Consider the following 27,148-nt stretch of genomic DNA (forward strand, 5'->3'; position numbering starts at 1 on the left):
GACTGAGATTCTTCAGTGTATTATAAACACACATTAAAAATAGCAACATAAAAAAGATAAAACAGAAAAACGGAAAGTTCCATATTTCTGGATGGAATACCGTGCCAACCTGGTTATTAGGACACGAAACAGATAATCCTTAGTGAGTTGTCTAAGTTTGTATAACGATTCTTCTTCAAATAAGTAGTTTTGGATCGTATAACCTTCCTCTTCAAGTTTCTCAAATTAGAACCTTTTAAAAAGTATTTTTTCCCCTGTGTGTTTGTTCCAATAACCTAGGAAGTATAAAGTTTGGCTATTTTATCAAATTTTCAAACCCACAGTCCAATTCCAATTTTTAGCATCCATTTTTAACCATAAGCATGAAGCTGCGAGAGGTCACTGCATTTTCATATTGCATTTTTGTCAAACAGAAAGAAAACGTTACTAAAGTGGCCAAGTCCTCTCTACTGCGTTAAAAGGGAGTAGAGGGGTGGTGCTTATTTCAGAGGGTCTTATTAGACAACTGAGATTACAAAAGGTCAATATTTTTAACGATTTTCTATTTAATGCTCCACCAAAGTACTGGTTTAAAAGTTTAACAAGCTTATGTCAGTATTAAGGATTTGTGACTTAGTGATTTTTTTATTTTTATTTTTTAAGTAGTAAGAAAGGTAAACAGGTCCACATACACGGTAGGTGCCAAGTCTGAGAGATACTGGTGCCATTTAAACATCAGTTTTGTTTTGTGAATTAAATATTTAAACAACTGCTCTGAAGAAACAAAAAGGTAACTCTAATGTTTGAACTATAAAATTTCTGACGTTTATTGACTTTCTGGATCTCCCTAACAACTTCCTGTCCTCATAAATTTGCTCCTGTGGTTGATTGGATGCAGATCTGTGTGATTTTTTCATTGCAGCGTGTGACTACACCAGTTTTATTTCCAGTAGCTAGCTTATGCTTTTAACCTGGAGATGGCTATGTAGTGGTGTTGACTGAAATCAGTGTTGTGTGGGGTGTGTGTGTGCCTATAATTACATTCAGCATGAGCCACAGGGCTGCATTTATGTGCATGTGTTTAACTATCTATTTCACTATGATCTCTGTCCTGCTTTGGGGTTGTCAGCATTGATTACTGAATCTTAAATACTAAATAACAGAAATTAAAATTAAGCAAAATTCAAAGACTTACTAATAAAACCACCGTGTTCAGTTGCTTTGGGACTGTATTTGAACGACAGAATGCACTTAACAAAAAGGAGAGCCATTACAGTGGATTGTATTAGGTTGATGCAAAAGTAACTGTACCAACCTAATATTTTAATTGAGGTGGTGAGTTAAGTTCTAAAGTCAGGATATAAAGGTAAAAACTAAGACCAGTCAAAGGAGGGACAGACTCCTGCCAGCACCACTTAAGTGGCTCCCTCCGTCTCTCTGTAACTGAGTATATTTAAATTCACATAAGTTATATGATTTAACTTGATGGTATGTGTCAGAAGCTCTGAAACAGTATTTTAAATGTTTGCAATACATAAACAAGATGGGTGATATTATTTCTGTTTTAAAGGTGAGAAAACTGAGGCCCTAAGAGGGTAAGTAACATCCCCCAAACAACATAGCTAGCAGCTGGCAGAGCCAGGATTTGAGCCCAGTTCTATGTGGCTCCAAAGTCTAGGCTCTCCAATATGCCATCCTAGAATGTGAAGAACTCTTAGAGATCATGTTTTATAACCAGTTTATTCCACAGATGGGAAACTTCAGACTTATTCCCTCCTTTCAGTCAGCATGGATAATGGGGTGTTGACTGCATATACTAGCTCTGCCAGGATTTCCCAACTCTGGAAGTGGAGAGTACTTGATGCATCAGAGAGTGATGGATAAGATTTAAGAATTGGGTCAAAGGGGATGGGAATGAACCAGTTAAAGCAATTGGAAGTACTTTGTCTGATGTGAAATGTAAATCTTGTTCTTCGAGTGAACAGTCACTTGATGGAGGATAAAGACCAGCTGGACTCTGTGCAATGAGGCCGAAGCAAGAAGAAAGGACTTTAAATTTTGCTGGGTGAGGCCTAAGTCAGTTGTAATGGAGAAGTCCTGACGGTGGTGGGGGATGGCAGTGGATGGGGAGACTAGCGAGTTAGCACCATGGGGTAGGGGACCTCACTAGACAGGGAGCTGCCCTCTGCTAGCTTCCTGTTTTCCCTGCCCAATCTCAGAGTAGCGCTGCCCTTCAGAATAACTAAAGAAATTCATCAACAAATCTTGTATTGATTAAGACAAAAAGTGACATCTTCTGAATGGACCCATCAGGCCTTTCTGTACTCTACAAATCTTTTCACCCTCTGATCTACCTTGCCCACTAAGGTTAGAGCTATTTTCATGAAGTACAACTGATACCATTTCTCTGCTCAAAAATGACCCAAAGCAGCCTGAGCAGCTGTTTTCAAAGTGTGGTCTATGATCCCCCGGAGGTAAGGTGGCCAATTGTGGCAAATAAAAATAGAGAAAGCCCAAGGAAATTTGAGTTGAGTTTCAAATAAACAGCTTTTTTTTTTTTTTTTTTAGTGTAAGTATGCCCCATGCAACATTTGGGTGTCCTGTATTTTATCTGGTAACCCTACCTGGGGGACCAAAAGGCCCTTTCTTTGAGGTCAAGACTATTTTCATGGTAACATTAAGATTTATTTGTCTTCCCTAATGTGTTGACATTGCACTGATGGTACAAAATCAACAGTGTTTAAAACTGCTGGTGTCTTAGCATGAATCAGGGCAGTGACACCAAAGTGTGCTGGTGGATGCTGCCTTTTTCTCTGTCATGCACTCACAGTAAAAAAAAAAAAAAAAAAAAAAAAAGCCAGTTTTACTTAATAATCTCCTTGGTGAAGCAGTAAAAATAATTAACTTTATTAAATCTTAATCCTTGGGTAGATGTCTTTTTAATATTCTGAGTAACAAATTAGGACAAATGCATAAAGCATTTCTGCTGTATATGACTGCCTCGCTTGTGTGATGGTTTGAGGTAGGAGGCTGGATGGCTTACTTTTTCGTGGAACACCATTTTTACTGAAAAACTATGTTTATTCAGACCTAAGTATTTGGCAGTTATTTTCTTGAAAATGAATGAAGTAAGCCTGTTACCTTAAAGAAAATCTTGACAGTGTTTGTGCCAATTACAAGATTTCAGCTTTCAAGTGAAAATTAGAGTTTTGAAAAACTTCTGTCTACCACAGAGAGCTTGACAGTTTCCCAGTACTTAAAGACTTTCTGACGAGATTGGTGGTGATAACAATGAATGTGGCTTTTTGATATGGTATAATGAAATGTGTCAACATTTGGAAAACCTGTGTAACTCAGTGAACCAGGATTTTCCAGATGACCAATGCATAATGTTACCAAATCATGCATGGGTAAAAGATCCATTCAAACTGTGAAATAGACTGATAGAATTTAATGTAACATTGTAAAAAGTTTCACTGACATGGTTTGAAATTACACATGTCAACTAACTTTTACAAGTCAAGTTTTGGCCTCATGGCAAAGAATAATACCCACGATTATCTGAAAAGGCGATTAAAACAGTCCTCCTTTTTCCAACTATATACCTGTGTGAGGCTGAATACTCTTCATGTACTTCAGTCCAAACATTCTATCACTACTGATTGAATGCAGGAGCACAAAGCAGAATCCAGCTGTCTTCAGCCAGAGAGTAAAGAGATTTGCAAACAATGAGAACACCACTCTTCTCACCATTTTGTTCTGGAAAACAGTTACTTTTCATTTTCAAAAGTATGTTAGAACACGCAATGGGCTGGTAACTATTTTCAAGTGAATTATAAATGATTTAAAAAATGTTCTAAGCCGGGTGCAGTGGCTCATCCCTGTAATCCCAGCACTTTGGGAGGCTGATTTGACAAAGTGAGACCCCATCTCTACAAAAAATTTTTTAAAAAGGTTGCAGTGAGCTGTGATTGTGCCACTACACTGCAGCCTGGGTGAGAGTGAGACCCTGTCTCTGAAAAACAAAAACAGAAACGAAAAGCTCTTTGTTAGGAGTCTAGAGAGGTCCTGAGATTTAAAAAAAATCAGAACTGCTGGTGTAGGGTAACACCTAGACTGCTGAGCCAGACACTAGGGTCCTGACACCAGCCACTCTGTGCTGCCTTTGCAACCTTCCTTACCACCACTATCTCCTAAGTCCCCTAGGTCCCAGCCTAACCATCTACTTATTAATTTCTGCACATACTCTGGAATTCTCAGCCTGACTTTGTGCATGCCATTCCTCTACTTGGAACACATGTCCCCACCCACTTAATCCTCCTGCTCTGGTGGTTAGTGGGTCAAGGCTATCCCCTCTTAGCACCAGGACCTGTGGATGGAGGAACTCATTCAAACCCAACTTCTCAGTTTGTTTAAGGATATGTTCTGCATATACCCTTCGGGATCTGTTTATCTTCCTTAATTAGAATTCCTGGTGTGCCAAAGACCCGATTGTCCCTCTGTTTTATATTTTTACCATCTCAGGGCCAAGTGTGCTACCATAAACTTTATGGGATTTTTGTAAATTTCAGCTGACAATTTCTGGTGATCTATATGGGCTTTTATGATCCTGTGCAGATTAATCAGAGTATTTAGTGCCCACTGTGAGCATAACACTTAGCAGCGGGGGGAGGGGGTTAAGGAGGTGATCCTTGCTTAAGGACCCACACTGCGGTTGGAGAGACAGGATTTATAGCCAAGAAGCAATCACACAAGACACAAGAATGTATGTCATCAAAGGGAAAGCCAGGTGCTGCAGGCCTTTAGGGAAGGGGAGGTAGGGGTGGGGGCACACCAGTGTCCATAGCAGCAGGAGCGATCAGAGAAGGCCTCTGGAGGAGGCAGAGACTTGACTGAGGCTTGTTCAATGGAGAGGGGTTAGTGAGAGGTCAGCAAGTCAGCAAGGTAGGGATTCCAGGTCAGCGAATAAACAGGAACCAAAGCAGAGAGTCAGAAATGAGCACAGCATGTTCACAGTCTAATGAGGAGACTGCAGACCACAGTTGAAAGTGAATGGTGCGAGATGATAAGGTTGAACGCTAGTCAGAGGAGTTTAGGTTGAATGTGGAAGGAAGGAGGAAGCAAACATATTTTGGTTAGGGAAGGGACATGGTGTGTTTTGAACAAGATGGATTATTTGTGGAAGGAAAAATGGAGAATGGGCATCTTGTGCATGACCTGGGGTGTGAGATGGTGAGGTTCTGGATTGGGCCATCAGCAAGGTATTTTGAAATGCAGTGCACGCAGGTAACCATGTCTGGCATGCCAGCTCAGTGCCTTCAAGTGGGAGTGCTTTATAAATAAGGTCATGGAGATTAAGACCCCACAATAGTGTGTTAGCAGCATTAATTGGGTTGTAGCACATGTAGCTGACTTAGAGCTGAAATCTTTTGTTTTAACCTTTCCTCATGTCTTGTTGGCTCAGCCACTAAATAATTGTGTGTGGTTTTGGGCAAGCTACTTAACTCCTCAGTGCCTTGGTTTTGTTGTCTGTAAAATAAGGTTTTTTTTTTTTTTTTTTTTTTTAGAGTCTTGCTCTATTGCCCAAGCTGGAGTGCAGTTTACGATCTTGCTCACTGCAACCTCTGCCTCCCAGGTTCAAGCGATTCTCCTGCCTCAGTCACCCAAGTAGCTGGGACTTAAGGCACATGCCACCACCCCTGGCTAATTTTTGTAATTTTAGTAGAGACGGGTTTCACCATGTTGGCCAGGCTGGTCTCAAACTCATGGACTCGAGCCTGCCTTGGCCTCCCAAAGTGCTGGGATTATAAGTATGAGCCACTGTGCCTGGCCAAAATGAGGGTTTTATAGTACCTCACAGGCTTGTTATGAGAATTAAATGAGTTAGTACATATAAAGTGCCTACCCTAGAAACCGGCACACAGGAAGCCTTTAAAAAATCTTATTATTTATTTATTCAGTAGTTTGCATTATCATGGGGATAGAAATATTTAAATTACCCAGTGGGCCAATGCATCCAGAGCTGTGCTGAATCAAGGCCCTCAAAAAAAAAAAAACAAAAAAAAGGCTTGCTGGAGACATCGCCAAGATGGGACTCATTCAGAAACTGGGATGGAATGTCAGAAACGCCAATTCAAGGCTGAGCAGTGGCTCATGCCCATAATCCCAGCACGCTGGGAGGCTGAGGCAGGAGAACTGCTTGAAGCCAGGGCTTGCAGGTTACAGTTAACTATGATCACACCACTGCACTCCAATCTGGGCAACACAGTGAGACCCTGTTTCTAAAAATAATTAAAAAACCCAACACCCTCCTGCAATACTATAAATTTGTTAAGATCTAACGCATAAAACCTGGAGACCCAAACCACAATTTAATCATGTCACTTTTGAGCTAAAACACCTTCACTGGCTCTCACTGCCAAGAAATTGAATCTCCTCTTCTTAGCCAGCCAGCCTTCCTCCACAGATCTGGGTTGGCCTTTCCAGCCTCCTCCTCCTCTAGCCCAGGTGGTCTTCACCTCAACCACACTGTGCTCCTGGTCATCTCCCCTGTGCCTTTGCTCTTACCCCCAAAGCTCATTCCTCATACATCATGTATGCCCTGTAAAAGTAGTCACCTGTTTTTAATAGACTTTACTTTTTTAAGAGCAGTTTTAGGTTTACAGAAAAATTTTGCAGCAAGGACAGAATTCCCATATATTCCCTCCCCCAACAGTTTCTCCTATTAACATCTTGCACTGGTGGGCTACACGATATACACAGTTATAACACTGGTACACCCCAGTGTTATAATTGATGAACCAATATTGTGGTACTACTATTAACAAAAGTCTATAGTTTGCATTAGGGTTTATGCTTTGTGGTGTACAGTTCAATGGGTTTTTGACAAATGCATAATGTCCTATATCCATCATGGCAGTATCATAAAGAATAGCTTCACTGCCCTAAAATTCCCTGTATGCCACCTATTCATCCCTCTTTCTCCCGGACAGTTTCTAAGAATCAGTTCAAATGCCCTCTCTTCTGTGAAAACGTCTCAGTTCCCTCAGTTACAATTAATCTGTCTGATGCTTGTATAGTGCTTTTTCATACTTGTTATAGCTGTTATGTTTGCATGGCATGAAAGAAGTATACACAGCCAGGCGTGCAGTGGCTCACGGCTGTAATCCCAGCACTTTGGGAGGCCGAGACAGGCATATCACCTGAGGTCAGGAGTTCAATACCAGCCTGGCCAACATGGTGAAACCCCGTCTCTACTAAAAATACGAAGATTAGCCGAGAGTGGTGGCACATGCCTGTAGTCCCAGCTACTCAGGAGGCTGAGGCAGGAGAATCTCTCTTGAACTCAAGAGGCGGAGGTTACAGTGAGCCGAGATTGCATCACTGCATTCTAGCATGGACAACAGAGTGAGCAAGACTCTGTCTCAAAAAAAAAAAAAACAAAACAAAAAACATACACACTTTTCTTCTGTCATTAGATTGTCCTTGAGGAAGGAACTGTGCCACAGATTTGTCCTGACATCTAGACCAGACCCTTAGTCTTAACTGGTGCCTTATGAATGCTGGCTGCACTGAACTGAACCATGAGCAAATACGGTTCGGCTCAGTCATCCACTACATACAGTATTTTTCCCTCTAGACAGGAGCTGCTCTTTGCAAATCTCCCCCACCCTAAATCCGAGCCAGTGAAGGTATCATAAAACAAACTTGCTCACGGGATTTTGTAGAAAAGGCCTCAAGAGGCAAGGCTTTAGACTAAGACTTCTGAAAGTGACATATGTACTTGGGAATTTCATACATGCTCCTTGGATGGGCAGTTTCTTTGGAGGGAACCGTCTTCTATCCCTTAAGATTTTGGATCAGAAGCAGCCATAGGAGAGGTGGCCCAGGCCAGCTTTATATTGTTATTAGACCATAGGGCGATTTCTCCCCTCGCCAGTCTCCAAAAACAAAGCACAAAAAAGGACAAGAGCCTGGTTGTTTTCACCTCACGGACCAGACACCCCCTCAGGAAGGCCCCTGGAGAGTATTCTATCTGGTCCCCAGTCTCTCTGCCCAGGTGCCCCCCAACAATTGAGGATGACTAGTGTGTCCTCTGGGTAAGGAGCACCTTCCCATAAACACTTATTTTTCTTAATTCACGCTGAGTTTTTACTTTATTTTTGCTTTAAAGTCACTGTTCTGAAACGTTCTAAAATGCCGTAGGAACATGCAGATCGGAACAAAAGCAAATAAATCGAATCCTGTGAAGTAATAAAGCAGACACCCTTCTCCTAACACCCAGCACAAAGCTAAATGAAAAATATCAGTCATCCACTAGATAAAGTATTTCCCCTCTAGACAGGAGCTGCCGTTTGCAAACCTCCCCCACCCTAAATCCGAGCCAGCGAAGGTATCAAAAAACAAACTATTCCCTTCAGCTCCCCAGACTGGAGGCAAGTTTCAGCAGCACCGTCTATTTCCTTCAGCAACACAAGCCGTTTGAAAGACCTTGGCTTTGACTTTCCTGTACCTGCCTCCAAACACACATGGGGGCGGGTTGGGGTGGGGGGAGATATTGCCCCCCATCCCCGCTGCCCTCCGCGACGCCAGGCCAGGCGCAGGGCAGCGGAGAAGATGGGGGGCGCCCTGGATTCGCGGTTCCAGCCGCAGGCAGTTACCTGGGGCAGTGAGTGCTCTCTACAGAGCCGGGCTACCCCATCCCCCCGATTCCAGAAAGGGCCCGAGGAAAGGAGGGGGCGCCTGCCCCGCTCCGGAGCAGCCAGGGAGCCCGACCGAGCCGTGACGAGGGTGTGCTCGGAGACCGCAGCCCCTACCGCCCGCTAGCACCTGTGCTCCCAGGGGGCGGGGCCTCCTCCAGGTGTGCTCAGAGGGAGGCCGGCGCGGAGTCAGGGCGGGCGCTGGAGCCCGAGCTTTTCCCCCAGCCCAGAAATGCGCGGGGAGGAGCGGTTCATCCGCACCCCAGCGCCTCGCGAGCCACTGGCGCCGCCCGCCTCCTCCGGGTCCCGAGGGGAGAGCGCACCGTGCGGCGCGGAGGGGGTTAACCGGGCAGCCCGCGGCTGGAGCGCGCTTAACCCTTTGGAGCCCGCAGGTCAGCCGGACCAGGCCGGGGTGGCGGCACCCCGAGTCCCACGCGGCGGCCACCCCGAGCGCGCAGGCGGTGCCGGGCAGAACCACGCGCCGGGCTGCCGACCCGCCGGGGCGCGGCGCGGGCCGTGGGCGGCTCGGGGCGGGCGGGGGGCGGGGGACGGCGGCGGGCGCGCAGCGTCGCCAGGGCGAAGCCGGCGTGCGGCGCGGCGCGGCGGGCGCGGAGCGAGCGGGCGGGCGAGCGCCTCCGTCCCCGGATGTGAGCTCCGGCTGCCCGCGGTCCCGAGCCAGCGGCGGCGCGGGCGGCGGCGGCGGGCACCGGGCACCGCGGCGGGCGGGCGGGCGGACGGGCGGGCATGGGGGGCGCGCCGAGCGGCCCCGGCGGCCGGGCCGGCATCACCGCGGCGTCTCTCCGCTAGAGGAGGGGACAAGCCAGTTCTCCTTTGCAGCAAAAAATTACATGTATATATTATTAAGATAATATATACATCGGATTTTATTTTTTTAAAAAGTTTATTTTGCTCCATTTTTGAAAAAGAGCTTGGGCGGCGAGCGGTTTTTTTTTTTTAAATCAATTATCCTTATTTTCTGTTATTTGTCCCCGTCCCTCCCCACCCCCTGCTGAAGCAAGAATAAGGGCAGGGACCGCGGCTCCTACCTATTGGTGATCCCCTTCCCCATTCCGCCCCCGCCCCAAAGCCCAGCACAGTGCCCTGCACACAGTAGTCGCTCAATAAATGTTCGTGGATGATGATGATGATGATGATGAAAAAAATGCAGCATCAACGGCAGCAGCAAGCGGACCACGCGAACGGTGAGCAGCCAGAGCCCGGGCACCCGCTGCCAAATCCGATCCTGTCATAGTCCTCCAGCCCCCTCCCCCTTCCCCGCGGCGCTGGGTGGGTTGAAGGGGTTGGAGAGGGTGCTGCCAGCTCGGTGTCGTCTACACAGAGAGGGGACATGCGTGACAGCCACTCCGCGCTCCCCTCCAGGCCCTGAATGTCAGAGTTAATTCTGCATTTGTGGGGTGGGGGCGGCCGTGGAGTGTGTGGAGCGCGGTGCAGCCGGAGGGGCAGCGAGTCGGGGTGATTCGGGTACAGTGTCCTCGGGCTCAACTTTCCTTCAACGCCCCCGAGCGATGGCAGGGGGGCCGCAAGTCTTCAGCCGGAGCCCCCTTGCCAGCCTCTTCTCGCCTTCCACTCCTCCCCCGCCCCCTCGTTGACTAGGAAGAAGGTCCCTGGTGGCATCCGGAAAATTCTAGGATTGCCCGGTTTCGCCCTCCGTGCCGGTGGGTGAAGCACATCCCTCCCCTCGCGGGGGAGGCCCGGCCTCGGTGTCGGGGGAAGGGGCTCGGGTGGAGCGTGCGTTCCCGCTCCCGTCGCCGGCTGTGCACACGTCGGTAACCTAGCAATGCCCGGGGAGCCGCTGCCGCTGTGGGGCTCCCCTCCCCAGCTCTGGCCCGGGCACCACGTGCAGCTTCCACGCCGGCCGAGCTGGGTCGAGGGAGGATGGAGCAGCTCTTGGCCAGCCCTCCCCTTTGGAGACCGCCAGTGCCCCCCAACCCCCCTGGGGAGAAGCTTGACAATCCCCGTTCCGATTGCCCGCTGCTCGCCCGCTTTGGCCCCTTCTCAGGCTTTCAGACCCATGCTTGCTTTGACTCTTTACTTAGCAATAATTGGCTTTACAAACGCCCATCCCTCTACCTTTCTGCCATCTCTCTCACTTTGACTTCTGCTTCAGTGAGGAGACTGTGGCGGAAGGCGGCAGGTGCCTGGGAGATCTGCCTGGGAGGTGGCCTGACCCAAAGCTGGCCGGGGCTTCGCATAGGGAGCCTCCTTGGGTTTCTGCCTTGTGTACACCTGGATGCCAACCTACACGGAGATAATTCCCTCTTAGGCCTGGAGGCCCCTGGCATAATCTAGTCAGTCTATCCTAGGTGTAGAGGTGCAGGCTGACTGCCTTGTCTGTCTCTCTGGATGCTGGCTTGGCTGATGCTGCTGCAATTTAAAATGCAAAAAAGCCCTAAAGATGTTTTCTGTTTTCGGAAGCCTGTGGAGGAAATGAGTCCCAAGCATCATGAATTTTCATTTGCAGGAAGTGTCAGTGCATAATCTAGATATTTGTTATGGGGTTTTTGGTATTGCCTGGGTGCCTATGGAAGATTTCTTTTCCGTACTGAAAAAGAAAAATGCATTTGTGGCTGTGGAAAGATGTTGGAGTAACACTCTGAAAATGATTAAGACTATTGAATTATTGGTACTGCCTTTTTTTTTTCTTGGTGAATGTGGTAGTTACGTTAGAGAAAAGCTGTTGTATGTATCTGTTAACTCATTAGACATAGATGGGTTTTACAAATCAGAGATGTGGATTAAATGCGGGAATGACCTCAGTTTTGTCAGAAGAAATGCACTAAAAGACCCTTTGTGAAGACATGATGTGAAGGAGAACTAACCCCACTGGGTGTGATGCAGCAGTGATCCTGTGTGATTGACACTGAGACCAGAGCTCGTGGACTTTTCTTGCCTCTCTAGCTGACTAAACCCCAGCTTGTGAAAAATAGGACAAGAGATTCAAAATGGAAATATAGGAATGAATAATTTCCCTGTTATTGATGGGAGACAACCTTTGATTTTTTTTTTTTTTCTCCTACACATTGGATCCTCATTTAAAAAAAAATCTTTGTTTTTCTCCTTCTCCCCAGAGGCAAACTATGCAAGAGGCACCAGACTCCCTCTTTCTGGTGAAGGACCAACTTCTCAGCCGAATAGCTCCAAGCAAACTGTCCTGTCTTGGCAAGCTGCAATCGATGCTGCTAGACAGGCCAAGGCTGCCCAAACTATGAGCACCTCTGCACCCCGACCTGTAGGATCTCTCTCCCAAAGAAAACGTCAGCAATACGCCAAGAGCAAAAAACAGGGTAACTCGTCCAACAGCCGACCTGCCCGCGCCCTTTTCTGTTTATCACTCAATAACCCCATCCGAAGAGCCTGCATTAGTATAGTGGAATGGAAGTATCCTTTTTTTGGGGGAAGTCTTTCTCATTTTCTCTTTTACCATCTGTTTTTTAAAAGGATTTGCTTTTTGAAGTGACACAAAGCTGTAGCAGTCTGGAATGCGAGTAACAGAAGTTGTATATAAGGGGTTTCATTGTATATACCTTCCTGTCTCCTCGGGTTGCAGAGGGGTGGCTGTATGGGTATATTTAGCCCACTGTCTGGGTGTGTGTATAGTAGTAGCAGTGGGGGGAGGGAGTGACAGCCTGAAACTTCGCAGTGGTAGATAATTAAAATGTGAAACCAACTTTTGGTCATTGGACATTAGATGGTTAGTTTTAAATTCAGTGTTGTTTTGGGCAATAGCATGCATTGAACCTATTGCAAACAAGGTATACACATTAGAAAAAAAAACTGTATGAGACTCTACTTGAAGGGAATACATTTTTGACCTTTAGTAGAATCTTCTCATTCTGATGTTTGAAATTTGCTTCTGCAACTACAGTTAATGCTAAGGTTGCTTCTAGTCTGACATTTGGTGATTCTAATTATTCAGGTAGCTACAGATATGAGCACATGCTTCCTAGGGAGAGATTACTTTTGATTTTTTTTTTCTGATCAATGCTATAACTTCCTGGAATTTCCTTTTGACAAGTTCCAAAGAAACATTTGGAGCATGAGCGTGAGGGAGCCAGTGAAGGGAGAGGTTCGTGTGTGCCTCTTCCTCCTGAGCCCTTATGAGTTATAGAACAGCCCTCTCAGTGGAGGAATTTGCAGTTGCTGTCTTTATAAAAAATTCTGTCTATGTCCTTGGACTGGAGTTACATTTCTGGGTGTCTCCTTTGTATTTTTAAAATTGAACTCCAAATGCCCCAGAATGGCTGTCATGTCCCAGATCTTGGAAAACGATTGTGCTTCAGCCTGCTTAACCCCTTCCCTAAATCTGGAGGCCAACCTCCAGTTACTGCCACTCTTTAGAGAAGGTTGACTGAGGCCTTCTTTCTGAGCAAATGGCTTTTTAATTAGGCAGATGATTCATTGGTCTGGGTAAAATAAAGCATTTCCTTTCCCCAGAAGTGTGTTTGGAACTTACAGGGGCCTTAGAGCAGTTCGTAACTACAGGAAGGGGTGTCAATATAGGAATTCCCACCACCAGGCCTAGAAGGATGCAGGGGCCACGCCAAAAGGGGAGCATGTTGGCAGCCATCTAGAAAGTGGAGCTGAAATCCCCTTATAATTTGAGGATCCAGCTCGGCAGCTATTTGCATGCCCTCTGTCTTTAGTTGGCTATTTTCTCTGCTAATGGGCAGGAGTTAAAATGAGGTAACTGTCTAGAAAGATTCTGGAGAGAGTAGTCAAATGCTAGGGTAGGATTTGAGGGGTTCTCGTGTGCTTTTTCATTTTGCAACAGATGTCCCTTCTCTAAAGTGAGTTATGGTGTCTCTCACATAACTGGGGTTGTGTGTGTGCATTTTCTCTTGAAGTTCTCTAGTCTGAGAACGAGGAGGAGCTCGGTAAGCCAGCATGTGGGCCAGTGGCATTGCTAGAGTCATGACAATGGCTGTACCTTGCCAGGAATATCTCCTCCTCCTCGGATTGTCTTGACATGACTCTGAGGAAGCAGAGACCTCTTTGTGGGGTCACTACTTTTGTGTGGAGTAGGTGGGAGGCCTAATGCTGTTTCTCTTTGTGCACAGTAATGTGTACATAGCAATTTTTGCATACAGAGTGAATTCCTGGATCACACTGCTGTCTCCCTTTCCCAGTTGCCAGACACATGTGTACAGGAATTAGGGGATGTGGCTGCCAATTCAGGGAGAGTCTGTTTACAAATGGGATAGTTTGTAAAATAGATAGATCCTTAAGTGATATATATATATATATATATATATTTTTTTTTTTTTTTTAATGATAGGTTCCTTCTAATTCAGGGAGCAGGCTATAGGAATCCTTTCCATCCAGGGCGGCTCTGTCAGGCCCCGTCCCAGTGGGAGAGCAAGGGTGGTTTGTTTTTACACACAGGCATGACAGAGTGTCCTGCCCCCTGGAGGAGTGAGGGATGTTCTCCTTATCAGAAGGAATTGTTGGGATCAGACCCATCTATTTCTCTATTGCTTTGTTCTGCTTCACTTGTGAATATCTGATGGCGGTGAGATGGTATCCACTTGCACCTAGAGACTAAAACTGGACCAGCATAAAGAAAAAAATACAACTTATATTTAGTCTCCCTAAACAGTGTTAGTATTTCTCAGATGTGCTGGTTTATCATTTGGGTAATGGGAAATTGAAAAGGAAGAATACCTATTACTTAGGTATTGGGAAATTGAAAAGGAAGAATGGAAGAAAGAGGGAGGGAAGAGACTATTGTGTTTCTATAGAGAACAACATTGGGGCCCTTGACTTTAGATTTCAGTGGGGACCTGCGAAAAGGAAAAATGGAAGGGGAATTCTGAAGTCTTACGGTGGTCTGTCTGAAAGTTGGATCCCTGGGTGAAAAAGATTTTATAATATTAGATGAGTTAAGAGAAACAGTGTGAATTAAAGCTGACTGGCTTAAAAAAATGAACCCATCAAAATTAGTCAGGGAATAATGTTATTCATTGCCTTTTTTTGATGAGTTATGAAAGCTCTTCGAAGATGAAGGTTTTATGAAACTCAAGATCTCTCCAGAGGCCGGGCATGGTGGCTCACGCCTGTCATTCCAACACTTTGGGAGGCAGAGGTGAGCAGATTGCTGGAGTCCAGGAGTAAGCAGATTGCTTGAGTCCAGGAGTTCGAGACCAGCCTGGGCAACATGGCAAAACCCCTGTCTCTACTAAAAAAAAAAAAAAAAAAATCCAGCATGGTGGCACATGCCTGTAGTTCCAGCTACTTGGGAGGCTGAGGTGGGAGGATGGCTTGAGCCTGGGAGGCGGAGGTTTCAGCAAGCTGAGATTGTGCCGGTGCACTCCAGCCTTGGTGACAGTGAGACCCCATCTCAAATAAAAAAAAAAAAAAAGATATTTGTAGAGAGGTAAAGAGCATTTGTTTCCTGTGGCATTTTTGGATTTCCCAGAAGTATGTCAGGGTGAATGGAGAATAGTCTGTTTGTATCCTCCAGTTTTAAGTACCTTGAAGTACTTAGTTAAACCGTGGCCTTGCTTCTTGTGGGTGAGTGTATAGGCGAAGCACTGTGGTAAAATCACACCCAGGCATTGCAGGTGAGGCTGGTGCTCACAAAACCTTGCATTTGGAAAGGCTGAAAACCCAAAGAAGAAAAACAGTCATTTTGGCAGATGTCAAATTTTGTATTGCCAGTTTTGACAGTGTCTCTTAATAACACCAGAATGTTTAGGCATCTCAAAGTGATTGAAGGCTGATCTCAAAGTGATTCTTCCAGACAGACCACCAAGATTGAGAAATGTTAAAGCCTACTTTGAATGTGTCTGGGGCTGATTTCTTACGGCTTTTTAATTTAATTTGTTTACAAATTGAGCACAGTAACAGCATATGATAAACTAAGCTCCAGTCCAGCTCTAATCTGAAACAGTTATAGCCATCGATTCCTCTAGCAGAGAAAGCAGAGGCGGGAGCTGAAGCCTGGCTCACTGCTGATCACATCTGAGGTATTGGAATATGCCATGAGAAAGTCACAGGTAGAATGGAGAAGGTCCTGGTGGCTTGGCCTGGTCCAATCCAGACAGGCGATTTAGGCCAACCCTGCCAAAAATAAATAGCCCCTGAGAAAATGGCTGTAACACATGGAGGCTAGGATCTGCGGAAGACATTTATCCCATGATTTCTCTGTGTCTGCCACAGCCGGGAACTTAGTAAGGCTCTTGTTGCTTTTAAACCTGTAAGAAGCAGAAACCTGGTTCACACAGTGCCCTAATTGGATGTACTTTTAGGTTTTAGCATACAGTGTGCAGGAGAAGAATGAGTGTAACATGATCCTTGCAACAGAAGAAAAGGACACGGAGAGGTCATTTGATAGGAGGCTCCACTGTGAGATGACCACCAATGATTACTTCTGCCGAAAACCTAGCAGTCACAGCAGTCAGCCGAAATAGGATTTGTGTATATCATTTTCATTTTAAAGGTGCTTGGAAAGTGGTGTGATTGGGAGTGTGATGAGGGACATGGTTTATGTTTCCATAACATATATACCTTAACACATTTTTTCAGACCATTTGACATATTTATATTATTGGCTATTTTTGCCAATTGTGTGGCCTTAGCTATTTACATCCCATTCCCTGAAGATGATTCTAATTCAACAAATCATAACTTGGTAAGTGTCCTTAGAGTTCCTGCTGGTCCTGGTATATGGCTATCATTTGGTTCTCTACTTAAACTAGCAGCTGGCCTTCTGGGTAGTTGAAGTTTACAGCCATGCATGTCGTGTTTCTTGGAGCTTTGCAACAGTGGTTTTTTGTTTGTTTGTTTGTTTGTTTTAAACTGTGTTCTCAAATTTATACTGAATGAAAGTATTTAAAGTCATGAATCTTTCATAGATACGGAATTTTATGGAAGAGATTTGTAGCAGATTTTAAAATAACTGTTCTCTCCACATAAGTTTTTGCTACCATTCTTTTCCTGATAATGTTAGCTTTTTTCTTTTTCTTTTTCTTCTTTTTTTTAAATCTAGTGTTCTTGGGAATGGTGGGTACTTTGGTCAGTTGTTCTGGTAAGTAGAGAATTATCGTAGACTTTGTACATGAACTGTTTTTAGAGAAGTGGAATATAACAAAACTAATACATCTACATAGAGCATAATTTGGAGAACAATACATGATATTATTGAATACATGATATAATATTAAAGTTTCTACTCCACATCCTATGAAATGCCCCAAGAGAAAATGATTGTATGGTTAAATAAATCAGGATGCTTCCATATACTTTGCTGCCTTCTTAAAGATTTGTAGTGCACGTTAGCTTAGTAAAAGCTTTGGGAAGTTCTGCAGTTAAAAAACAGGTTTCCTTTTGTTTAAATCAGCTAGTCCCTAAAAGTAATCAGTCGTGAATTCTTTAAACATTTTTTTTTTTTTTTTTTTTTTGCAAAAGAGTTTAACATCATGGAACCAGTGATCCATGGAACTTCCTTTGGGAAAGGTTGATATAGTTTTTAAAAAAGCACTAACGAGTACTAGACTGGGACTAAGATCTTGTCCCACTCACCTGTCAACTAGCTGTATTTGGGATCATTTCTCATACCTTTCTGCATTGCCGTGCAGCCACCTGGCAATTAGGAGGATTGGGTAAGAAGATTGCTAGGATCGTTTTTACCTCTGACATTCTGCAATCTTTCTTTGATGATTCAGAAGCCATTTCAGGATTTTTCTGGTGCTGCAGCATCCTTCTTGCAAGGATTGATTCTTTGCAATCAGAAGCTGTGCAGAATGGGAGATGAAGGGGAGCCCATGTCGGATAACAGGAAACTCAATTGTTTTTCTTCTCTTCTCTTAGCTGGTTCCGTTTGTTTTTGGCTTCTCATGTTGAAGCTCTATTTTAGCAGGGCTGGATGTTCCTAACTGAGCGAGTGTTGTAAAGGCAAACACACTAGGCTCTCCCTTGTGTGGGAGAGCTCTGCTGGCTTCTGGAGATAGTGAAATTATGCTCTTGTGAATAAGCCTTAACGATTTATGTACAGGATTTCATGTTACATTTAAAATGTTGTGGCACATTTCAGATGTAATGTGATGTCTATTTGTATGTGGGCTTTAGTAGTTTGATATCTAGAGAATTTTCTAAAAATTTTGGGAATTGATGCTGCAAATACAATTATAAATGGGAGTTGGATAACCACATAAACACTGGTAGTATATATTTGGACAATGCCAGAGATCGTCTGCGTAACTCTGGACATTTTACGTAGCTTTTGATTTGTTTGTAGACATGTGACTTTAGATGGTTGTTTTAAAGGACAAGCAGAAGTGGTGGAAAGCCTCCCATCAATGGAGATAGATCATCGTAGTCTAGGCCACAGATGGTGTTAGCCTTGTTACCAAATTTAACGACATGGATGGTGACCCAGATTGTTGCTTTTTGTAGCTCAAGAGAACATGATTAAACAAACTTAGAAAATAAATACCTTTCAGAAAGGCAGATTAATTCAGATCAATGGAATAATTAATGTAGCTGCATGTGTAAGCCAATTAATATTCTGAATTTTTCCCAGGGAAATTCAGGGCACTGATATAAGCGCTGTGAGACCATTTGGATTTCTCAGCTAAGAAGTGAGGAAATAAAATACAGGAAATGGATTAATCTCTCCCTTTTGCACCCCCTCTCCAGTGGATCCTTTCTTGACAATTCTTGAGCATTGGACTTTTTTTTTTTTTTTTTTTTTTTCAGAGGGATTTGGCAGTGTGTTAATTTGGCGGGCCTTTCTAAAAGCCAAAGTATATTTCTTTGGCCTCTTCACATAATATTCTGAAACTCACGGCATTCAACTTTGTGTCTTGCTTTCACTTGGATGGTCACATGCCCAGATGAGTTTATACTCTGCTTGACTCTTTAAATACTTCCTTTCCCACTGTGGGAAGGAAGATCTTTGTGGATTTCCTTCTGACTCTAAGCAAGGTCCCATGCCATGTTGGTCCTCCCATGAGGGAGCTGGGTTTTTTTTTCTTTTTTTTAATACATTTGACCCAATTTGTACCAGAGTGATTGCTCTATTTTTGGGATTGGTTTAGAGGCAGCTGAACGAAGCTTATTTTTCATCTGTAGTAAATACCTTTCATTTAATGTGAATGGTAAAATCAAAGAGCAGACGCTGAAATGAGTTGCAAGGCTGCATGTCTCTGGAAGCTACTGGTCTTCTTTGCCTGATAGCTCCATGGGAAAGGTGCATGTTGAGTGTTAGAGTGAGATTCAGGGCCAGCTTTATGTGTGGGGTTTCTGCCTGTTACCGGTTACCAAGTAAAATTATGACTTTTGTTGGGTAAGAAATGTGGCCATCCCCATTGATCCAGTGCGTCTTTGTTCTGGATGGTATGTAACTTAGCTAGTTTTGGGATTTGGAGACTACCATGGGGGGGAAAAGTTTTCCCAGGGATAGTTTTTGATCTTTATTATTATTATTTTTTTAAGTATAAACACTCAAGTTTCTATGCAGCTTTCGTTTATGGACTTGCAGGGACTAGTGGAGGCTGGAGTCATGGAAACGGTGCAACTCAGTTCCCACAGTAATATCCCTCCTAGTTTAGTCAGTAGCAGTATTTTCTCAGTTCCATTTACTGAAAGCAAATACCATTGATTTTATTTTATTTTTTTAGCACAGAGGAGGGGAATGCCTCTGTATCAAGTGTCAGAGTGGGGATGATTACAATATCATACTTCGCTGTGAAGAAAAATGCTTTATTTCATGTCATTCAATTTCTTATAAGCAAACTGACATGGCTGAACAGTTTCGAGTCTGTGTAATCTGCTCCTGGTACTCTTCCTCCCGATGTCACCTCTTACTTCTCTGGAATGTGGAACTGCTTGAAATTAAAAATGTCCTGAATGGGGATCTTCATCTGCCAAGTCAGACCTTCCTTGATCTCTACTGATGGCTGCCCTTACCTCTAAACCATCTCTAAACCAGCACTAAGTGCCTGGAGGCCAAGGCCCATGGCCCATGCCTCTCTATCCCCTTATCTAGCAAAGTGCCTGATGTACCAGGTGCTTTTTATTTATTTTTATTTATTTATTTATTTATTTTTTTGAGGCTCTGTCACCCAGACTGGAGTGCAGTGGCACAATCTCGGCTCACTGCAAGCTCTGCCTCTGGGGTTCATGCCTTTCTCCTGCCTCATCCTCCTGAGTAGCTGGGACTACAGGTGCGCTCCACCACGCAGGCTAATTTTTAGTAGAGACGGGGTTTCACCATATTAGTGAAGATGGTCTCGATCTCCTGACCTCGTGATCTGCCCGCCTTGGCCTCCCAAAGTGCTGGGATGACAGGTGTGAGCCATGGCGCCTGGCCACCAGGTGCTTTTTAAACTGAACCAAAAGTTTCACTGTCTGTGACCCTTTTCCTGCTCGTCTTCTCGTCTCATTGAGGTTGGGTTTTGAGCCTGTTGACATTTTGCCTATAAAGGCCTGCAAATTCCACTGTCAAGTGACTTTTGCTAGAGAAGTGATCCTGAGGCCTCAGTGGCTACCCATTGCCCAAGGGGGAAAGTCCAGCGTGTGGCCAGGTCCAGCTTGGTCTGGTTCAGCTTTGTTGGGTTTTGTCTCCACTCCTCTCCTTTACAGCCCCATCCATTTGTCCACAAACGTTCCTAAACATTCTTCCTTCCCCTACTTGTCCACCCCCTGGCTTCTCCATTTGAAACATCTCTTCTTTCATACTGCCCTTTCTTTTATTTTTTTGAGACAGGGGTTGCCCAGGCTGGAGTGCAGTGGTGCGATCTTGGCTCACTGGGGTGCAGTGGCACGATCTTGGCTCACTGCAACCTCTTTCTCTGGGACTCAAACAATCCTCCTATCTCAACCACCTGAGTAGCTGGGACTGTGGGCAAATGCCACCACACCTGACTAATTTTTGTATTTTTTGTAGAGATTGGGTTTCACCATGTTGCCCAGGCTGATCTCAAACTCCTGGACTCCAGTGATTTACCCACCTTGGCCTCCTAAAGTGCTAGGATTACAGGTGTGAGTCACCGCGCCCAGCCTCTACCATCCATTCTTTACTGTCACTCTCCTTACAGCTGCTCAAAAATAATCTCAGATTACGTTTCTTCCATGAGGCCTTTCCTGAAACTGATCCAAAGAATCTGAACCTTTTTTGTGTCATTTTGCGCATAAAATACCCTATATTTTTTGTTATTTATATGCACATCTTTATCCTCTCGAGCATCTTCAGAATACAGTTAATAGTGAAGCTTTCTGAATCCTCAACCATGTCTGATGCAGTGGTAGGGGTATACAGTAGATGTTCAGTAAATAAGTATTGCTGATGTGCACCAAATGAATGGCTCTCCCAGGAGAAGCACCTCCATCATTCCTTCCTCTGAGCCATGTTTCATATTTTCTTGGGTGGCAGGTCCCTCTGTGGATTTCTTGCAGGTCCCTCGCTGGGAATGAGTGGGAAGGTGTACATGTTATTCCTGAAAGCTTAGGGTCTGTGGCCCTTCTTGTGCACCTCTGGTTGAAAGAACCCACAGTGCCGGCTTTCACAGCAGAGCAGTCTAGGAGATTTTGTGCTCTGGTTCCAGGGCTCAGAGTAGCAAGAGTGGTGGGACCTGTCTGAGAAGCAGTGCTGGGCTGTGGATGCTTGCCTGTGGGACCAGATGCCTTACAGTGGCCAGGAATGCTGTGGGACAATCTACTTTGATTGCTTTCTTTCCTCCATGGCTGAGATCTGAGTGTAGTGTTAACTGGTCTTAAAAATCAAGTCTGTTGTATCTGCATGGTCACGTAGTTCAGCATCTCATGGCTTTTGCACTTAGTGGTGTGAACCATAATACCTGAAACACAATTTCATAACCTGGCTCCTTGGGCTTAGCCTATATGGTGGAGGTTAGGTCTGTATAACATCAAGACTGCGTCTTTGCTTGGTTGTCATCCTGTTGGAATTGAACTTTCTTATTTCTGTAGGCCTAGGTTCTGTCTGTTCTTCTCAGACAGCTCATAGGCTGCTTCTTCCCTTCAGCCTTCTCTGATCCTTGTCCACTTCCTGCCTGCCTACGTCTGAGTACTTGCTTTCCCTCTGGACACCCCTGTGCCCAGTCCAACTCTCCTGTACAGACACCAGCCCCATTCCCCCAGTTTATAATTGTTATGGGAAGTGGCATGGAGTGTGATGGTCTGCTCGTGGGCTGTGGGGTCTGACAGCCTGACTTTTTGGCTGATTAGCTGAGTGACTTTGAATGAAACTAGAATATGAGTTCCTAGAGGCTGAGACTGCAGTCTGATTTGGGTGTACAGTCTTGTGAACTTAATCCTGTGCCTGGCACACAGGAAGCACATCAGGAAATGCACGTCAAATGAGTGAATAAATAAATGAATGACCATACAAGGGCTCCATGGTATATTCTTGTAGATCATTAGTTAATTATCAACAATTGGCTAATGATTAATGTTTGCCTGAGAGGCTGACTTTTTGTCCATTAGTAATGACATCCCAGGAAACACCTGGCAGAGTTCGTCTTTAATTTTAGGATTATATCTTTCTTTCTTGGCAAATTTAACTCTTTATTAAAGAAAGAAGAAAGACAAGTACTTGATACTCTTTAAATCTGTAAGTTATAAACCTGGCTTCTGTGTTCGATGTTGTACATTAGCCACATTGCAGATGATTCTATTTGGATGGTTGTGTAACTATCACCTTTCACATAAAAATTGATTGAGCCAGTCATAGTGGTGTGTGCCTGTAGTCCCAGCTATGTGGGAGGCTGAGGCAGGAGTCTTGGTTAAGCCCAGGAGTTTGAGACTGTAGGGGACTATGACTGAGCCACCGCATTCTAGCCTGGGTGACAGAGCAAGACTCCATCTCAAACACAAAAAAACAACAACAACAAAAAAAAACAATAATAATGGTAGAAGGAGAGGCAGCCTCAAAATGATCAGAGTAGTTGGACTTGTGTAGTAAAACTTTACCCAAAGCTGGTTTCCTAATGATACAATGTGAAACAGTCTATGTGCTATACAAATAATTATATCTCTTTTGTTAAGCCTTACATCATTTTGACAAAGGCATTACTTGATTGAGTATTTACGGCTTTTCCAAAATAAAATACAACTCTTAATTGAGATTTGTGACTGGGTATGGTAGCTCACACCTGTAATCCCAGCACTTTGGGAGGCTTAGCAGGGAGGATTGCTGGAGGCCAGGAGTTCAAGACTAGACTGGGCAACATAGTGAGATTCCATGTCTCCCCCTGCAAAAAAAAAAAAAATTAGCTGGGTGTGGTGGCATGCATATGTGGTCCCAGCTACTCAGGAAGCTAAGGTGGTGGGATTGCTTGTGCCTGGGAGGTCAAGATTGCAGTAAGCTGTGATTGTGTTACTGTACTCTAGCCTGGGTGACAGAGTGAGACTCTGTCTCAAAAATAAAGAAAAAAAGAAGAATTTAGGTTTTTTACTGTTAAAATTCCTTAAGAATAATTCCAGTGGCGGTCCTTGCTCATTGTTTTTTACAATGTGAATATCATTGTTTTATAGTCATACCTTATACAATGAACCTCCCCATCTAGACCCTTCACTAGTGAGACTACCTTAGGTTGAGGATATTTGGGTATATTAGGGTATCAGCCAGAACTCTTTGGGTTACAGATTGGGGGAATACAACTCATTCAAACTGGCTTAGCTGAAAAAAACAGTGCGTATGTATGTGCAGTGTATAAACTCAGTTAACCCAAGAGTCCACTGGGTAGAAATGCCATCAGACACAGCTGGAAAGGGGTCTGAAAAGATGTCACCAGGATTCTGTCCCTCCCCTCAGCCTTGGGTTTCTGAGCTAGACTCTGACTGACCTCTAGTAGATCCGCCTTACATGTTGCCTATGTGTACATCTTCCTCAGCTTATTTTGAGGAGGGCATGTGGGGACATGCATTTCTTTCTTTCTTTCTTTGTTTTTTTAATTTACTTTAAGTTCCGGGATATATGTGCAGGACGTACAGGTTTGTTACATAGGTAAATGCGTGCCACGGTGGTTTGCTGCACCTGTCAACCCATCACCTAGGTATTAAGCCCTGCATGCATTAGCTATTTATCCTGATGCTCTCCCTTCCGCATTTCTTTTTTTGTTTTTAGCATTTATTTTAGGTTCGGGGGTACATGTGAAGGTTTGTTACATAGGTAAACACATGTCACACAGGTTTGTCATACATGTTATTTCATCACCCAGGTATTAAGCTCACTACCCAATAGTTATCTTTTCTGTTCCTCTCCCTTCTCCCACCTCCCCGCTCCCACTCAAGTAGACCCAGTGTCTGTTGTTTCCCTCTGTGTGTTCGTAAGTTCTTACCATTTAGCTCCCGCTTACAAGTGAGAGCAATGCATTTCTTTCTTAATCTCAGCTTAAGTTCAGTATTTTAACAATGATTGCATCAGAAACAGAGACCTCTATAGCAGATTGGTGGGTAGTTTTCTTTTTTTAACCTTCCTTATCGGTGTTTGTTTACTTTGTAACTGTCTGACAAATGTGAAAAGTACCCAATACAGGGGGCAGCATGCCCAGCATAGAGACACTTGGGTCTTGTTAAATACCAGTGGTGGTGGGGACACTCCCCAACGGACCCCAACAGCTTCTCACCAAAGAAAGTTCCTACAGGAATGGAAGAGGTTCTAGAATTCTGGAGGTGGGGTGTACGGGGAGGGACCATGTGCACTGTTACTGTTGAGTGGACAGATGTGCAGAAGGGAGGGGTGTCGGCGGGTGTCCCTGCCCCAGTAGGGGTGGAGGGCCGGTTAGCGGTTGATCCAGGAGTAGATGTTAGCGTCCCCACCATGCAGCTATAGGATGTGGTCCCCAAGTCCTGTCTGCTCGTGTGATGGAAATAAGGAGAGTGGTGGAGGGGTCTTCCTTTTTTAATTGAAATGAGATTGGTATTCTCCCAGCTGGGGTTCCTGTGGGCTGTAAGGGTGTTTGGCTGGGCAGGCAAAGCCGGAAATGGGTGGTAAGGAGGAAGAAACAGAACAGCTGAAGATGGGATGAAGGAGGAACTGCCTGAACTCATCAGTCAGCTCCACACCCCCTCCCCCGTGTGTGTGTGTGTGTGTTTGTGTGTGTTTGTGTGTGTGTTTGAGAGAGTGAGAGAGAGCTCATGCTCACGGGTGTGTGAGCTGGGGGAAAGGTGGAGGTGGACATTGTTGACACAGACCTTGCAGGATGAAGCCTTCCTCTGGTGGCTTTAATTAAGCAGGGCCCCAGACACTGCCCTGGCTGGGGAAAATGACTTTGTTCTCCAGAACTTCAAAGCAGTTATGTTTGCTAATTTTTTCCTTCCTCCCCGTTAGGTGAGTGGTAGTTTTAGAAGTCACAGGACATCTGTTGAAATTGCTGAATGCGTGAACGCGAGGTGAGGCTGGAGGGAATCGGGCTGACCCAAGGGAGGGTGGGGAGGCAGGTGCAGACTGCTCAGGGAGTGTGGTGGGGGCCTGGCCTTGGCTGGCCCTGCAGGAGCCCAGCCAGGGAAGACAGGAAGAGGTGGCCTAGGTTAGCTTTGCCTGGGGATTCAAAGGGGCCAGGCGAGAGGCTCATGCTCTTTCTCCTTCCCTTTCCCTGCCGTGCTCATCTTGTGAGGGCTGACTCTGACTCCTGTTCCTGTCTCCATTGGGGATTCCTGCATAACATAGACTCACAGATACTTTTTTAGAGCTATAAAGGCACATGTTTATGAGGAAGGAAATTGAGGCACCTTTATTCAACAAATATTGATGGAGACCTCCTGTGCAGAGCACTGCAGCCCTGTGTTTCTGCCTCCAGCCTGCTGCTGCGGCCCCCGCGCCTTGTCGTGAAGGAAACCCTACAATGTGAGGTCGGGGAACAGCTAGATTTGTTTTCATAGTTTGCATTCTTACTATAAATCATCACTCAAAATTGACACATTAATACAAGTAACACATAAATACATTGTTTCAAATAATTAAAACAATACAGATGGCCGGGTGCGGTGGCTCACGCCTGTAATCCCAGCACTTTGGGAGGCCAAGGTGGGCAGATCACCTGAGGCGGGAGTTTGAGACCAGCCTGGCCAACATGGTGAAGCCCCATCTCTACTAAAAATACAAAAATCAGCCAGGCGTGGTGGCACGCGCCTGTAATCCCAGCTACTCAGGAGGCTGAGGCGGGAGAATCGCTTGAACCCGGGAGGCAGAGGTTGCAGTGAGCCGAGATTGCGCCATTGCACTCCAGCCTGGGCAACAAGAGCAAAACTCCGTCTCAAAAAAAAAAAAAAAAAAAAAAAAACACACATACAAAAAACAAAACAAAACAAAAATAAAGATAAAGTAACAAACCCCTTTACCTACCCACCTCCTTCAAATTACAATGATAGTTCTGTGTGACCGTTCCAAATTGTTTTTCATAGAATTGTTTTTCATAGCGTGTATGTATGTGTGTGTATGTGTCACCTGTGCATTTTGAAACATAAATACAGTTTGTGTATTTTAAATTTAACATAAGTGGGAACATGCATTCTATGGCTTCCTTTTTCCCACTCAATAGACCTTACAGATCTTCCCATATCTGTATGCAGAGATCTAACAACTTCGCAGTTCATGTAAAATATTCCATGTATGAATGTACCACAGTTTATTTAATTGTTTTCTTTGTGATGTACATTTAGGGTAATTCCAAAATTTTTACTCTTTCAAATCATGCTGCCTTGAATATCCTTTTGTGTGCTTCTTTCTGCATGCAAGAAAACATTAGTCTGGGATGACAACTCAGAAGTAAGCTCTCCAGGTTGGAGGGTATGTGCGTTTTTAATATCCATGCTTATTGCCACATCGTTCTTCACTAAGCCTGTGCTCTTTTACCTCACACCACATCTCACTGCCTCAGCAGTCACTTCACTCTGCAGAGTGACCTCATGTGTTCTGTATCTTAGGCTGTACAAAGGAAGTCTTGGGGGTTGGGTCTGGCCTCTCTCTGGGATATTAGTAGCATCTAGAGCATCCGGTTAGAGCAGAAAGTCCGCAAACCTGAGCCCTAGATTTTTTGGAATCTGTTTTGCACCAGTGACCAGATAAAAGGCACCAAAACTTATTCTTCTCTCCCTTGCTTTCAGTGCCAGGTGCTTAGATACTGTTGTTTCTTTTGAGTGAAATATTCATTCCAGGTAGCTAATAGGTAAGTAAGTTCCTAACACAAAACCGAATCTTCGTTTTGGAATGTTTGCTCGCTACAGTCTGGTTTCATGACAAATACTGCCTTTATGTCCCTGTTAGTTGGGGAAGAAAAATGTCCAATCTGGTATGTTTCTGATGTCCCGTGTTCTTATTATCTGTTTTATTTTCACACACAGTAAACTCTCGCTATTATTATGGTGTTTAGGGTTTGTGCCCTTCTTATTTCTGAAATCTCTGAGGTGGTTTAGAAAATGGAATTTGATGAAAAGTGGGGCAATTGGGAATGGAAGCAAAGTCTGCTTGCCAAGGTGCTCGAGGGGAA

General features: G+C 44.7%; 1 protein-coding gene across 28 annotated transcripts in view; it reads left to right on the top strand.

Annotated features, from left to right (window-relative positions):
* Positions 1-9,269: 9,269 nt before the first annotated feature.
* CACNA1D (calcium voltage-gated channel subunit alpha1 D) overlaps positions 9,270-27,148 on the top strand; it is a 326,154-nt gene continuing 308,275 nt past the window's right edge. For 25 of the 28 annotated variants that reach the window (XR_012431265.1, XR_012431267.1, XR_012431266.1 and 22 more), the window contains exons 1-3: positions 9,690-9,880; positions 11,768-12,077; positions 16,224-16,329. Coding sequence is in view for 24 of the 28 variants with exons in the window: in XM_045386046.3 (XP_045241981.1) it covers positions 9,814-9,880; positions 11,768-12,077; positions 16,224-16,329 (483 nt within the window). In the remaining 4 variants the exon portion in view is untranslated. Of the gene's footprint in view, positions 9,881-11,767; positions 12,078-16,223; positions 16,330-27,148 lie in introns of all 28 variants that reach the window. The other 3 variants (XM_005547396.5, XM_005547398.5, XM_005547395.5) reach the window with 1 other exon arrangement.

Source organism: Macaca fascicularis, chromosome 2 (genome assembly GCF_037993035.2).
Source record: "Macaca fascicularis isolate 582-1 chromosome 2, T2T-MFA8v1.1".
Classification (NCBI taxonomy): Eukaryota; Metazoa; Chordata; class Mammalia; order Primates; family Cercopithecidae; genus Macaca; species Macaca fascicularis.